Raw genomic sequence first — 15,596 nt, 5'->3', positions numbered from 1 at the left:
CATCCTTCCACAGTCCAATTTTCACACAAAATCACTCATATCATCTAATACAAATAGTCCCCTATTCGATTTCACAAGTCCTAACATCATTGCATATAATTTCTACGAATTCCTTCGATTAAAATCCTAATTTCGTTCATCCAATATTTCACCATTTCAGCATATTATTGTTTAATAAGGTTCAGACCCCTTACCTCTTTGGATTGAAGGAAGCTCTGAGCAATCTTTGGCCTTTTCCTCTTCCTTCTCTTTCTCTTCAGCGTTTCTTCCCCCTTTCTCTGACTCTGAGGCAAAACACGTGAAAAACAACCTGAATCCTCACTTTGGCCTCTTTTATCCAATTTCCACTTTTACCCTTCCACTCTTCATATTCCATTTATTTTATTTATTTAATTATTATTAAAATAAGTAACATCTATAATAATAATAATAATTCCCAAATAAATCAACTTTATTTAATTAAATTAATAAAATAATATTAACTCAATTAAATAATTCTCTTATTTTAATCGGGGTGTTACAGTAGGCATGTGATGGGGAAGGCCATCTGTTGTTGTTATTCCCCATAGGAGGCTAAACGAGTATGTGAATCGGGTCGGGTAAGAAAGCGGGTTGAACAAAAATATATTGAGGAAAACTTTATGGTAACCCTTAACCTAACAAAAATAGGTTGAGGAAAGATTTATGGTAATCCCTAACCTAACAAAAATAGGTTGAAAAAAGTTTTATGGTAACCCCTAACCCAATGCTCTTAACTCAATGATAATAGGTTGAGGAAAGCTTTACGGTAACCCCTAACCCAGTGCTCTTGATACCATATTGGAAAAAATAGGTAAAAGTTGTTATATTTTATTCGTCAGTCTTAGGCTGGTTTATATATTGAAGATATAATTATTACAGTTGATTTTCTCCTTAATGGAGAATAAAGAAAATAAAGGTAGTATTAAAGGCAATAATAAAACCGGAAATAATATATTTTCCAACAAAAACCTCTCAATTTGTGGGACTCAAACGTCTTTCTTTCTGAGACAAAGAAGTGTGAAAAATTAAAAGAACAAATGATTAAAAAGATAGAAACTCAGAACACCTCTATATTTTTTCCACTATTCATTATCTTCTGCCCAACATCCCTCTCATCATTCTTCTCCCTCACCATTGGTCCGCCAGAATCGCCTACCAACCAATCCGACCAAGCTAGCCTTTATACACCCACACAACAAAATATGTTAGCAGGAGCACCACAAGATCTCTTTCGAACATCTTCATTTCCCCAGCACCCATACGCATCTGCCATCACCACCAAACAACAACCTTCCCTCCACTGCTCACCAGAAATGATGTCACCTTACCCATCTGAAACCCCTCCTCACGACCATTGTGTTACCTCCCCTCGCTTTCACCTTGCCGACAAGTTCACCACCTATGAGTAACTCTGAAACCAAACATACATCCGTCGTTAACTTCTTTTTTTTTGGCAAAAAAAACTCAACAACCACAACACCAACTCAAGCTTCAATGTTTCACAACCTCACAACTCAGAGCAATACAACTCAATGAACTCACATTTTCGTCGATTGATTTTTGTTTTCCTTTTTTACTCATTCTAATTTCTGTTTGGTTGTGTTTGTTTCTGTTTCGCATTCCCGATGTCGGTTTACATTTTGTGCTAGTTTGTTTTATTTCCGGTTACGACTGAGCTGATGTAATAATACTGCTAAGAATAATGGAAAACATATTTGTTTTTGGTTGCTCTTTGTTTGGTTGTGTTTAAATCAGGTAAATATGTGGAATTGACATCATTAATATGTCGTTATGCCGCTGTTTTTTCATTTGTTATATTGATGACATGTCGTTATTGGTTTGTGTTTGCAATGTAGCGTTGCATTATGCCTGTTTGGTTGCATTATGTTATAATACGGGCACATTAATTTTCATTCTTTTGCTTTGCGTTTCAATTTATTATGTTTGGTATTCACACGGTTTTGATCCATCTTGCAATGATCACGTTAAGTGTAGCAAGCTAAGGGGTTAATTTTATTTGTTTATGTGCGATTCTATAATTGGTTATTATTGCATTTCGATTATCGTATGTGCGGATGATGGTTCGCATAGTGACAATCCACACCCGTTCTATGTACCAATTCACATTTCGATTTGCAATTTATGATTTTAATTGGTTTTATTATCTCGTTGCTTCTCGATCAACTTGCGATGACCGGTTACACGTTAGAAATTTTCTATTTCAATTTTTTCTAGTATGCAAAATTCCAACATCGTTATGTTTATATCAAATTTAATTTCTTGTTGTTGCTTTGCACGTCTTTGCATACGCGACTTTGATTTCGCGTCTTTGCGTCATGATGTTAGTTCGTGCATGTTTTCATTTCACTTTACTTTCTCGATTCATTTGTTGTGGATGTGTGATCTAACTATTGTGTATGCTCGTATATCCTCTTATCATATTGAATGCTTGTATGTATATCCGATTCGATACTTGTGGTGTTTGATTACGCCTTATGCTTGAGGTCACGTCACTACGCCTGAACTCGCACTCCTTGCGATCCAGTTCGTACCCGTTGCATTGCCATTCATATCCATCGTCTTTAACCATCAATTCAAACCATTTCAAATCATTTTCAAACTATTTTGCAACGCGAGTCAAATGTTTGATCCAATGTTAAGCTATTTCTCAAAACCAAACCATTTTTCATAACCATGAATCAAATGCTTGATCCAACATCAAGTTTCTTTTCTCAAGCATATATAAAATGACTAACCATTAACAACTTTGACCTATTTCATAAAATGGAAGGAAAAAACTACTTGGGTGAAAAGTCCAGTCATAGTCCCGAGTATTAGACCCAAGTTGTATCCATGTGGATTGGAAAAGTCGAGCATTAAGTTAAATACAAATTTCGACCGAAGGCGTCTTAAATGGTGTCTCGCTTCAATGTTATTAGGAGTATCATGTGCTCCCCTCCCACACATTTTTCATTGTCGAGTGTGCAATCTTTATTGTTCCGCAAGAGTGAGCTATCAAGTTACTGAAGGTTAAAGAATCTTTGCTAACATGCGTAATTGGCTCCAATCGACAAAGATCTAGTAGTTCGGGTGCGCTAGATCGAAAGTTATCACGGGAGTCTATTGCATACAAGGTGTCTCGTAAGTGCTTTCGTCAACAGTGGAAACTACCATGATCACTAGTAGGTATGTATTCAAGATTCTTAGAATTTCCTCGTTCCCCGAATGTCTTTATGCACGTAGATCTTTGTCTATGTATTCAACGTCAACTTGTAATCTAAAAGAGACCTTCTAATGAGTGATCATTATCCTCTTGACGACCGCGTGGATCTCCGTGGAACTAATAAAATACAGTGGCGTAAGATCAAAATACCTAACACTTCACGTCACAACAATGTACCACGTGATTCGCGATGATAATTGCTCTATTCGTTGATAACTCTGCATTTGAGATTTCATTTACTTCGTCACGATCTAGGAACCTTGGTGTTATACGATCTCCGCTTATCGTTCAAAGGCTCTTCACCATATGGAGGATGTGTTCCGGTAGAAAAACTATTAAGGAATCTTTATATATTGAAGGTATCTTCAAAGTTGTTACGATTGAGATCTCGCTGATGATAGATAGTTGAGGCGTTTCAGAATTCAAAGGCTAATAAAGTGTCCTCGTGGTGATATCATAAATAATTGTCTCCATCTCTCAACGATTTTGGCACGAATATGAGTTTGGATCGAGGATGATCCATTCCTGGAATTTTCACGGAAGTTATGAGTTAATTCCCACCGATAACGACATTGTTTCGTTCCTGAACCAGAATTAGATTTAAGTTGGTAATGAGGAATCCTGAACTGATGGTGATGGTCATCGATACGGTGACGCGGGGTGGACCTGCAAAGTTAGCACTCCAACGCTCAAGTTAGTTTAAAATTCAAGATAAGTGTAGTGAAAGAGTGAAAATCAGAAAATATACATTACATTTTGCATGATATGACTTTTTTACCTTGCATCATTTGGGGTGGATTGATATTAATTTGGACTTTATAATATATATATATATATATATATATATATATATATATATATATATATATATATATATATATATATATATATATATATATATATATATATATATATATATATATATATATATATATATATTATTAATATAGAGTTGATTTTTTAAATTATAACTATAATTTAAGAAAGAGGATGAGAAGATGGATTGGAGAGATAATTCTCTTGAAGAGATCATAAAGTGTAATTAATACAATAGAATCAAATGTAAAAATAATAAAAATACTAATAACAATATGTAAATAACATATGATATATCATTATAATAAAGATAATAAATTACACTTATCAGGTAATAAATTGGTTCGACATCAAAATGGAGAATTTATCCAATATTTTGTAAAGGGTTGGAGTGAGTTATATATCCCATTTGACTTAATAGATAGTTCCTTAGATTTCTTATAGCTATCATTCATATTGACTTATCAATTTGTCTTGAAATTGTGGTTCCCTTATAAACTCTACTCACATTTTATAAGGGTTAGAAAGGGTCCCCTCAATTAATCCGAAGCTCCAATTAGTTTGAAAAATGCGTCCAATTTTTTTTAAAAATATTATAATAATTAAAAAATATATAAATATATTATATACTAATAAAAATAAATTTAATTAAACTTATTTTAGTTTTTAGTTGATTTTTTTTTATGTATTGAATTATCATAATACTTTTTATTTATTGAACTTTTATTATAACAAATTTTTGTGTCTATTAATATTAATAAAAAAATTAAACTTTTACGTGGAGTGAGTGTCGCAGATATATTGGCAACACAACAACCTAAGAATATACGACCCAAATTCGCAAAGCAAAGCAATACTACACCAATCATTAAAGAAAAAACACAATCCCAGAGAATAGAATTCTTAAAAATAAATATTATTGTTAGATGTATAGTTCTATATCTTCAAACAACCAGTGTCCCCAAATGTTTTACATCAAAAGCAAAAACAAGAGGATAATGCTGAGAAGAATATAATGAGTTTTCTTTCCTTCATCTAACCAAAGTTGCATGGTCGTTTGAGGGACAAATATTGAAGAGATGGGTATACATGAGACCAGCCAAACCACCACCAGCAAGAGGTCCAACCCAATAAATCCAGCGGTTATGGTAGTCACCACTAACAACAGCTGGTCCAAAAGAACGTGTTGGATTCACTGATTCACACAGCCTCTTGGATTTGTGATTTAGGAGGAAGCAATGAAAGTGTATAAGTTGCACAAAGTGTTTTATGGTCTCAAGCAGACTTCTGAGGCATGAAACAAAAAGATCGACTTATATTTGACCGAATTGGGATTCGTCAAATGAAAATCAGAATATGGTGTCTATGTTCAGGTTCTGGCACAAGACATAACAATCATCTGCTTATATGTCGATGGCTTGTTAGTAACTAGAAGTAGTTTGGAGAACTTGTCAAAGTTCAAAGAGCTGATGAAGAAGGAATTTGAAATGTCGTATCTGGGAAACTTGTCTTATTTTTTATGCATGAAATTTCAAATGTCGAAGCAAGATATGGTGCTACAGCAAAAAAAGTATGTCAAAGTGATACTCAAGAGATTCTGGATGGATGATTCGACTCCTGCATCTTCACCTGCCGAACCAAACTTGAAGTTGGAGAAGCATGGAGAGAAAGACAAAGTCGATTCAACTTTGTTCAAACAAATTATCGGATCTCTGAGATATGCGTGCAATAGTCAACCTGATATAGGTTTCTCAGTCGAACTAGTAAGCATATACACGGGGTGAACCAAGAGTGTCGCATATGAAGGTTGCAAGAAGAATACTAAGATACTTAAAATGATTTGAGATTCTATTTCGCACTAACAAATGATATCATGAGTCTTTGGTTCGAATAAAGTGACTGGTTTACTTATATCGAAATGCCCAAGAAGAGGTGTCCCGTTGAAATCGAAATGCCCAAGATGAGGTGTCAATGACGGTACAAGTGTATGTGGACAAAAGAGTATCCACTTGAGAGAAAGCATTATGGACCCACACTTGAGGGCGAGTGTTAAAAATAACAAGTCAAGTGTGAGTTGAAGTCCCACATTGGTTATAAATATGGAGACTTGAGCATTTATAAGTGGGAGAACCCACACACCTATCACCTTAAGGTTTTAGGTGGATATATGGCGTCTCTCTCACTTATGTGTTGCTCTTAGTCCAATGTTGATGTTCCTTCTAATGACTTAACAAAACGATCATGCAGCTAAGATATTTGCACCAACAATGAAACCAATAGCAATGGATGCAATTGTCCCTATTGACTCTTTCTTAGGATCAACCGTTGTTGCATACACTGTGTACACCAGTCCAAATGTTTCTTCATCTAATTCTTGTAACAAGTGTTTTTACACAAAGTTGTGTAAGAATATTGTGATATTATTTTTCTCTCTAAGTTGATTACATGTTGATCATTATTAACTAGATGAATGGAATCTTAGACATAAATAGTTTTCTAATTTTCACATTCAAGATAAAATATTTTTTGACTAGTTGACACAATTTAGGGATCAAAATAAAGTGTAATAGTGGAAGTTATGAACTTAGTTAAACACACTATATTGAGAAGGTACTTAATAAGTTCAAAGACTTACATTTCAAGGAAGTGAGTACTCTATTTCACCATAGTGTCAAACTTTAAAAGAATGATGGAAGATTTGTGGCTCAATTGAAATATGCAAGTGGACTTAGTTATCTAAAGTGTTTGATGCAACTTACTAGACAAAACATAGCATTTCCAGTTAGTAAAATGAGTAGATTTACTAGAAATCCAAATGGTGAGCATTGGAAAAGGAAATCACAAAGAATTTTGTTTATCTTTTGAAAAACAACAATTTTGGTCTCCATTATGGTAGGTTTCCTGCCATATTAAAAAGATACACTAATACGAGTTGGATATCGAGTGTTGGAGATTATCAATCTATAACTGGGTGAATATTTATATTAGTTGGAGGTGAAATTTCTTGGAAGAGTAAGAAACAAATATGCATCACTCTCTCGACCATGGAATCAAAGTTTATGGCTCTTGCTTCTGCTGGACAAGAAGCAGAATGGTTGAGGGAACCTTCTTTTGGAGATTCCATTAGCTAAGGAAAATATTTCGAAAGTGTTGATAAATTGTGATAGTCAAGTCACCCTAGATAGAGCGTTCAGTGAAGTATATAATGGAAAGTTTATGCACATAGGTCTTAGACATTCTTTCATGAGAAAATTAAGGATGAGATCATTTCACTGACATATATACAAACAAACTATAATTTAGATTATCTATTTTCTATTTACTAAGTCACTGACTAGAGACTTAGTAAAGACTACATTGAGAGGTATGTGACTGGAACTCATTGAATAAGGACTTCGACAATGGTATCTACCTAATATAAAGTTAACAAACCTTAATTTAAGATTCATTGGGTAACAACAAGTTGTTGATTTGAATGTTTGTGCAACATTCTGTGACAATGTTGACTATACATATTGAGGGTTGAGTTTTTTCAAACTCTTAATGAAGTTCTATATCGAGGATATGTATCTCAAGAAATAGATACAAAATGAACTTCACCTATATGAATTTCGAGATGGTGTCGTCTCAAAGTGAGAGTTGAAGTTTCTCTCATGAAAAATTCACGAAAACAGGAAAAGCACACGACCATAAATAGTGTTAGGCAAGATATGTAGGTGAATAACCATTAAATAATGCGTGTAAGGTAACACCGATATAATAACAAGGGATAACGGTTCAAAGCATAACTACCTAGCATTCCGATTAAACCCTATGTTATCCTTACTAAAGTTAAGTTCAAATCGAAAGATACTTAACTGTATTAACATTCTTTTCCTCTATTTTTCTGGAATTGGTATTGTCATTATTAGAGCAAGGGGAGATTGTTGTAAATTATTAATAATTAATAATTTTGAGTGTGTTTCAAAATGACAAGAAAATATGCAACTGAAGGTTAATTTTTGAATTCAGAAATATGAAACACTTGTGAAGTATTGCAGTATGCAGTTTGTATTTTGAATTCAAAAATAGGCAACAATTTGTGAAGTGTTGCAGAATGCGAAATAGTACGGCCTTTGAAAACTGTTGTTGTAGGCGAAATAATGCAACCTTTGAAAAATGCTGTTGTAGGCGAAATAGTGCAACATTTAACAAAACATGTTGCTGAAAGTGTGTGTCTCATCAAGGGTCACACCCTTATGAAACAACATCAGTTTGACCTATAAATTGAGCATTCTGAATTCAAAAAAAAATACCAAAAATGCATATCCTCTAGAATAAATTTCATACACTCTTTGCTACATTCGAGTTTTCATCTATCTTGTGCAAACTTGAGAATGATGGATTATCCTAGGTATTCCTACATAAAAACTATATGACATTCGAGAGTGCTTGAAATACTATAGGAAAAGTAATTCATTCACGATTCCAGTCCCGATCCATTTTATTTACAATCAATTTTCTAACACTTTTTACACCTACACCTTGTTCACTGTTCACAAATACGATGAACAATGACATGAATAATAAATAGTGAAATGAACAATGACGTGAACAATAATATAAACATTGACCATGAACAATGACATGAACGTGAACAATAACCATGACTAGTACATTACAAGTGCACGGACAAAGTTAGTTAATGATGTGTAACATGTTGGTTAATATTGTTTATTACTTGATTAATAAATGCCTAGGTATTAAAAATATTTTTTTAATAATAAAATAAAATTGATTAATAAAATATAAAATATTAGTTAATAAGTTAATAAAATTGATTAATTACATAAAATTATATCGGTCCTTCTTAATCGAAAAATTAAAAAAAATAATAATTTTTTTTATAATAAAATATTGTTCATTGTATATTTACTTAATATACTACAGTGAATAGTGAATACAATTTTGGTGTAAGAATAAGTTATAATTTTTCAAGATTAATAGCTAATGCAACAAAACAAACCATTTATTTATATCTAAAATTAATTAAAGTGTGAACCCAAATCAACAAAAAGACTATTTTAGAATTAACTGATGGTTCTTCAATTTCTTGTAGTGATCAGTCACATTAAGTTATGAATTTCTCTTGAAATTGTGGTGCCCATAAAAACTCTACCCACCTTTATTAGGGTTGGAGTGATCCAATTTGTTAGAAATTTTGACAACACCCTTACATGAAGTGAGTGATATATATATATATATATATATATTGGCAACACCACATGGCCTAAGAATATACTACCCAAATTTGCAAAGCAAAACAATACTACACCAATCACTAAGGAAAAAACACAATCCCAAAGAATAGGATTCTTAAATAGTCTTAGGTGTATAGTTCTATATCTTCAAACAAATAATGTCCCCAAATGTTTTACATTAAAAGCAAAAACAAGAGGATAAAGCTGATGAAAGCAAGAAAACAACCTCAGTCAAATAAAAAATCATTTAACCAAAGTTACATGGTCGTTTAAGGGACAAATATTGAAGAGATGGGTATAGATGAGACCAGCCAAACCACCACCAGCAAGGGGTCCAACCCAATAAATCCAGTTGTTATGGTAGTCACCACTAACAACTGCTGGCCCAAAAGAACGTGCTGGATTCATTGATCCACCAGAGAATGGTCCTGCAGCTAAGATATTTGCACCAACAATGAAACCAATAGCAATGGGTGCAATTGTCCCTATTGAACCTTTCTTAGGATCAGCTGCTGTTGCATACACTGTGTACACCAATCCAAATGTTATCATAATCTCTGTAACAACTACTTCACTAGCTCCAACACCAGATGCAATACTATGGACAGGAATTTTCTGACAACAAAAACACATAATAGTTATCGGAATAGCAAAAGCTTGTGGTGCAAGTAAAAATGATAAACAAACTTACCAAGCCACCTGTAGCAAACTTGAGGAGGAAGCATGCGACTATGGAGCCAAGAAGCTGTGCAATCCAGTAGAAGATTCCATTGACGATTGTGATCTGTCCTCCAAGAGCCATTCCAAAGGTCACAGCAGGGTTTACATGGCCACCAGAAACGTTGGCTCCAACAGAAACAGCAACAAATAGAGCAAAACCATGGCAAATAGCAATAGCTAATAACCCAGAAGGATCAAGAGCTGCATCTGATGTCAACTTACCTGCAAAGTGTTCAGTTTACCATTTAGGAGTCATTTTCTTCAATAACATATCTTACATATAGAGAGTCATCTCAGATTAAGCTCAGTGTAATAAGTCAGCTGAAATTCAACTATGATAAAACAAATAGATACTCTATTCAACCACGATTTAACTGTAATATCTTATAACACCCTATTTAGTAACAGTTTAACCGTGATAAATTTTTTTATCATGTGCGATAGTTAGCCAAAAATGGCATGCATGGCCATATGTTAATGACTAGGTTTAATTCAGAAAAAAAAAAGGATTACCATAGGCTATGGCTGAACCAACACCAGCATAAACAAAGATCAAAGTTGAGATGAACTCAGCAATATACGCCTTCCTGGAGGTCACACTGAAAGAATCAACAAAACTTCCAAATAATATGCGAGCCATGACCTCCACAAGTTTCTAGTGAGTGAAATGATAAGAGAAATATAGCACTATGAGCTGTATATATATATATATATTAGAAATTGCTAAGTAGTGCACTTGCATTATTATATCATTATTGATTAAAATTATTATGGTCATGGTGGGGCTTAAAATTCTTCCAACAAATATATACGCATAGATTTTCTTGAGAATTTTTTATATGCTGATATGTTTCAAACGTATGAACCAGGTTTAAAATGTAACTATTATTTTTTAATAAATTTTATCAAAGAACATTTGTATAAGACAGAAAATAGTCAAACATACGGACGCAAATGCCGACGTGCTGTGCGTACGCGAGAGAATTGCTACGTGCAATGCATGAAGTGAAAAAATATCACAAATTTTGGACTTGTATTTATGTATTGGCTCTATAGTCTTGTAGATGGCTCTGCCCTGTAATTAGTTTAAAATAAGGTTACTAAATAAACTAGTAAAATACCCGAGAGCGGAAACTAATAAAATACCCGTGCGGGGAGCACGGGGTGAAAATAACTACTTAGTATAGAGATTAGTAAATATGATTTAGTTTATAAAATGCTCAAATGAATATAGAAAGTATAAATAAGAAAAATGAAATAAAAATTTATAGCCAAAACAATAGCATTGCATTTAAGAAAAACAATTCTTCTGTTTTAAATATATGATAAAATTATGATACAAAAATAGTGCAAAATCAACATGTATTGCAGACCCAAATAAATAAACAACCAAAATTTACATAGAAAAAAATATGATATAGAAGAATTAACATGTTATACCTATTAAATATTGTGAAAAATCTCTTTGAAATGGTAGTTGAAGTTGTAATTTTGTTTTTGTCTTGAATCAATATTTTAAGACTTTCTTTAGTCTTAATTCTAGACATTGCAAGATACAATTAATTATGACTAAAAACATCATTTGGAAGGTATAAACCAACATTGTCTAAAGATTGTCCTTGAGATTTGTTAATTGTCATAGCAAAAGAAACAATAATGAAGAATTGTCTTCTCACCAATTTGAATGACCATGGTGATTGTGAAGGGGACAAAGACATTTTAGAAATATAAATGATGTTACCTAAATTCTTTTCTGAAATGATCTTAGCCTCAATGACATGATTAGCAAACATTGTTACAGTTAATCTTGTACCATTGCATAAGCCTTTAGATTGATCTAAGTTCCGCATCAACATAATAGTGACACTGATCTTCAACTTGATTGAATGATTTGGCAAACCAGAAGTTTTAAGAGCATTAAGAAATTCAGGAGTCAAGTGCTCAAAAGCATCAAAATCTGTAGCTGCAGATCTATCAATAGAATCACTACTAAAGTATTCATTTTCGTCTCCTATAAAATTTAAACAACATAGGAAAGTAAAAACAAAATTAATGCAAAGTACAATGAAGTATTATAAATTAAATAAGGAAACAACATGTTTAGTACCCGATAGAAGATTTGTGATGTATTAATTAATGACATCTACAACCTCAATAGTTGAAGCTAATATAGCACAACTTTATAGATAATTTGGATCATGATATTTATGAATGAGATTGAGATAGATACTCTCAATAATAGCCTCAATAGGATGTGAAAAGTTATCAATTAGAAACTCTTCAGGTATTGAAAGGTCAACATAACCATCGTTAGGCTCATTCATTTTACCATCTCCAATTTTCAATATCCACTTTGAAAAAGGTGCACTTCCTCTTTGTTAGAAGTACTTGTACCACTTTGAAGGCGCATGTTTTTTATAAGCTTGAGGACTCTACAATCATCCCAAATGTAAGAAGCATTGATTCTTGTATGAATAATATCAGATCTACTACCTCTTGGGACGACAAGTAGAATTTGTCTAAAGTCACCACCAAAAACCACTACTTTGCCTCAAAACAGTTTCTTAGAAGTTTGAGGGATTTCACTAATAATGTCTTTCAAAAATTTATCAAGAGCCTCAAAGCAAAACTTGTTTGCCATTGGTGCCTCATCCCATATAATAGGATTTGTCAACTTTAAAAGCTCAGCAAGATCTTCCTTTTTGTCTATGTTGCAAATCAAAGATTCTAATGTAGGGACAATAATCTTAAACATAGAATGAGTTGTTCTTCCACCTGGTAACAACAAACTTACAGTCCCACTCGAGGCAACAGGCAAGACAATTTTTTTTAGAACGAACTGATGCTGCCAAAGTGTTCCACATAAAGGTTTTACCTGTTCTACCATAGCCATATAAAAAAAACACTCCACCATTTTGTCTTTCTACAACTTCAATGGTTTCAGCATAAATGTGTTTCTGTTCTCCTACAATTATAGTTGTAGTGACAAAATATTAAGTAAGTAGTTTATACACAATTGTATATAAGAATATATGAAGCAATCCATCAGGCAATAAATGATGATGAAATATAAAATTAAAAGGGCATGGTGAAATATATACAGTTTTAAATATTTTGCAGTCGACATTATTGAAATTAGACATGTCTTTAAATATGTCGATAAATGGAAAATTTACCTGTTAGAGAGGAGTACAAATCATTGAAATATTTTTTCTTGAGTAATTGGTTTGTACTGCCTCTCTTTATAAACCAAGTTATTTCCAACAAAAGGAAGTACAAAGTCCTTTGGATACGTCATCGATTTGAAGTCATTCAAACTTTTGTTATTCTTTTGTAACTGTGTTTCTATTGCAATTAGGGTGAGTTGTTTTATTTAGTCATCAGTAAGTGTTAATCCTATGATAGAAAAAGGAAAAACAAATGTAACAAAAATTAGGAGTTCCATAATATAACCTGCGGGGAAAATAAATTTGCATAAAAATTGTACCTTGATTTCTGGTCAAAACACGTTTTTCATAAAGGATGCCATCAGATAAGTACTGCCATGTCTTATTCCAAACATGCTCAGGTCTATTCATTAATGAGGATAACAACATGGTAACAAATAACTTTCTTAAATAAACTCCAGACCCCCAAACATGTGCCTCTTGTAAAGCCTCAATAAATTCTCCATCATTTTGTAGAAAACCCATAACAAAGCACGCTTCTCTAAAAGTTTGATGTTGAAAACCATCAATTTTCTTTATGTCTTCATAACTTATTGGTCCTTTCTTGACAGTCAACATCATTCTTAAATAAAATAGTTCACATGTGCTTTGAGGCACCCAAATTAGATGACCAATAGTATAACCTCTTTTCCTAGACCTCCAACTTTTGCTTCATTTATGATAAACAAATTTAGAGACAAAGTCACCATATGTCAACAAATTAGCTTCATCATAGATTTTGTTTGCCTCAAACCAAGCTGTAAACATAGATTATGTAACACTTGGTTTGAGTAAAGCATTTCCAATTTGCTCAAAGTCTTTGTAGTAAACAAAATTCTCTCCCTCCATGTGAAAAAATAATCTCTCTACGGCTGGTTTCCTACCGTGTATAGAATATGAAAAACTCCTCCAACATGCCTCACTTGGGGAGATGTAACGATAATCTAGGTATTGCTTGATTTCATCAAGGTTCTTATTCTCACCAATAACACTATCATTAGAAGAATGAATAATAGCTGAAATTCTATCAGAACCTTCGTTGATATACTTGAATAAGTATTTGATAAAAGTACTTTGATTGCACTTTCCATGTTGATGTATGTTTCATACTTCAACAGTAAACCTGTATTCTGAGGAACTACATGACCAATGTGAATGATGATTCCATTTTTTTCAATTTTGTGTCCATTGTCTCTTCTCCTATACACCGGATAACCATCTTAATTAACTAAAGTTGTAGCCTGAAACTTCTTTGGGTAGTACTTAGAGCATTTGCCACCTTTCATGCAGGGTGAACTTCGATTTTCCAAACTGCAAGGCCCATGAACCATATGAATTTTAACCGAGTTGTACAATTTTGGATCCTTCAAAGGACCGGGCACTTCAACACTAATTATATTGTCAATATCTTCTGGTATTGGATACTTGTTAGAAGGATGCAAAAGTAGCAATATATATGCACGCGACAACCCCCTCTTTTGGAACTCAATGGTGTACATATCTACAAAAGTGTAAGAAAATATTAAGTTACTTTAAGTAAATGAAAACAAATTAAAATGTAAAGTAGAGAAATAAGAACTTACATGCAACCACCTTTCCTAAGACACCCTTCTTATTCAAATCAGGTAGTAGCTGATCAAACTTCATCTTAAATATCCTTGATATCACATCAGGACGATATTGTGGTTTTAGATAAAATGGTCTTAGTAATCTTTGGATTTCAGGCCAATTAGGATTGCAAGTGAAAGTTATAAACAAATCAGGGAACCCGACATTGCCACAAATAGCCATACCATCATAGTACAACTGATCCATAAACCTCCTCCCACCTACATAGGTAGAAGGTAAGACAACTCTCTTTCATGTGGTTGATCCGGATGTATTACCTTGATCACCCCCCTCATTGAGACTTCTGTACTTGGAAACCCTTAGCTTTAGTTGATTTTGACGAATCCATTGTAATCTTTCCGACTCAATCATCGTGTAGCCGTCAACCAACAATTGTTGAAAAAGTCTTCTTGATGATAATAAAGTCTTTGCCTCATATGATCTATTTTGAATGAGAAATGAAAGCCACTCTCTTATTGTAAGTATATTTCTTTTGATGCCTTGGAAGATGTCTAAGTCTCTATGAGCAATGTTAGGCCTATAACCATATTCTCCGTAGGGGAAAATTAAAGGATATTGAAATGCCATGTAGCTTGCATGGAGCTCATTAATTCTCCACAATTGTCCTCCTTTAGTTTGCATGATTATATCCCTTTGCCATGCGGTGTCCAGATCACCAACCACTAAAGCAGCAACTTCTGAAACTGTCGATACATTGTAAATTCTACCATCAATTTTTCTATCCGAAATGGGACGCAACTT

At 33.4% G+C, this 15,596-nt stretch overlaps 2 protein-coding genes across 2 annotated transcripts; both read right to left on the bottom strand.

Annotated features, from left to right (window-relative positions):
• Positions 1 to 9,332: 9,332 nt before the first annotated feature.
• Positions 9,333 to 10,673, bottom strand: LOC127083632 (aquaporin TIP2-1). The gene is made up of 3 exons (XM_051023952.1): positions 10,534 to 10,673; positions 9,992 to 10,242; positions 9,333 to 9,915 (listed from the first exon to the last, which is right to left on the bottom strand). Exons 1-3 carry the CDS (start codon positions 10,658 to 10,660, stop codon positions 9,544 to 9,546), a joined length of 750 nt encoding a protein of 249 aa, XP_050879909.1. The 5' UTR covers positions 10,661 to 10,673; the 3' UTR covers positions 9,333 to 9,543.
• A 906-nt stretch (positions 10,674 to 11,579) lies between these two features.
• Positions 11,580 to 12,344, bottom strand: LOC127082587 (uncharacterized). Its single transcript, XM_051022819.1, has 2 exons — positions 12,251 to 12,344; positions 11,580 to 12,031 (listed from the first exon to the last, which is right to left on the bottom strand). The coding sequence occupies exons 1-2, from the start codon at positions 12,342 to 12,344 to the stop codon at positions 11,580 to 11,582; spliced, it is 546 nt and encodes a 181-aa protein (XP_050878776.1).
• Between the last annotated feature and the right edge of the window lie 3,252 nt (positions 12,345 to 15,596).

This window comes from Lathyrus oleraceus, chromosome 5, assembly GCF_024323335.1.
Source record: "Lathyrus oleraceus cultivar Zhongwan6 chromosome 5, CAAS_Psat_ZW6_1.0, whole genome shotgun sequence".
Lineage (NCBI taxonomy): Eukaryota > Viridiplantae > Streptophyta > Magnoliopsida > Fabales > Fabaceae > Lathyrus > Lathyrus oleraceus.
This window is presented reverse-complemented; position numbering and strand designations above follow the sequence as displayed.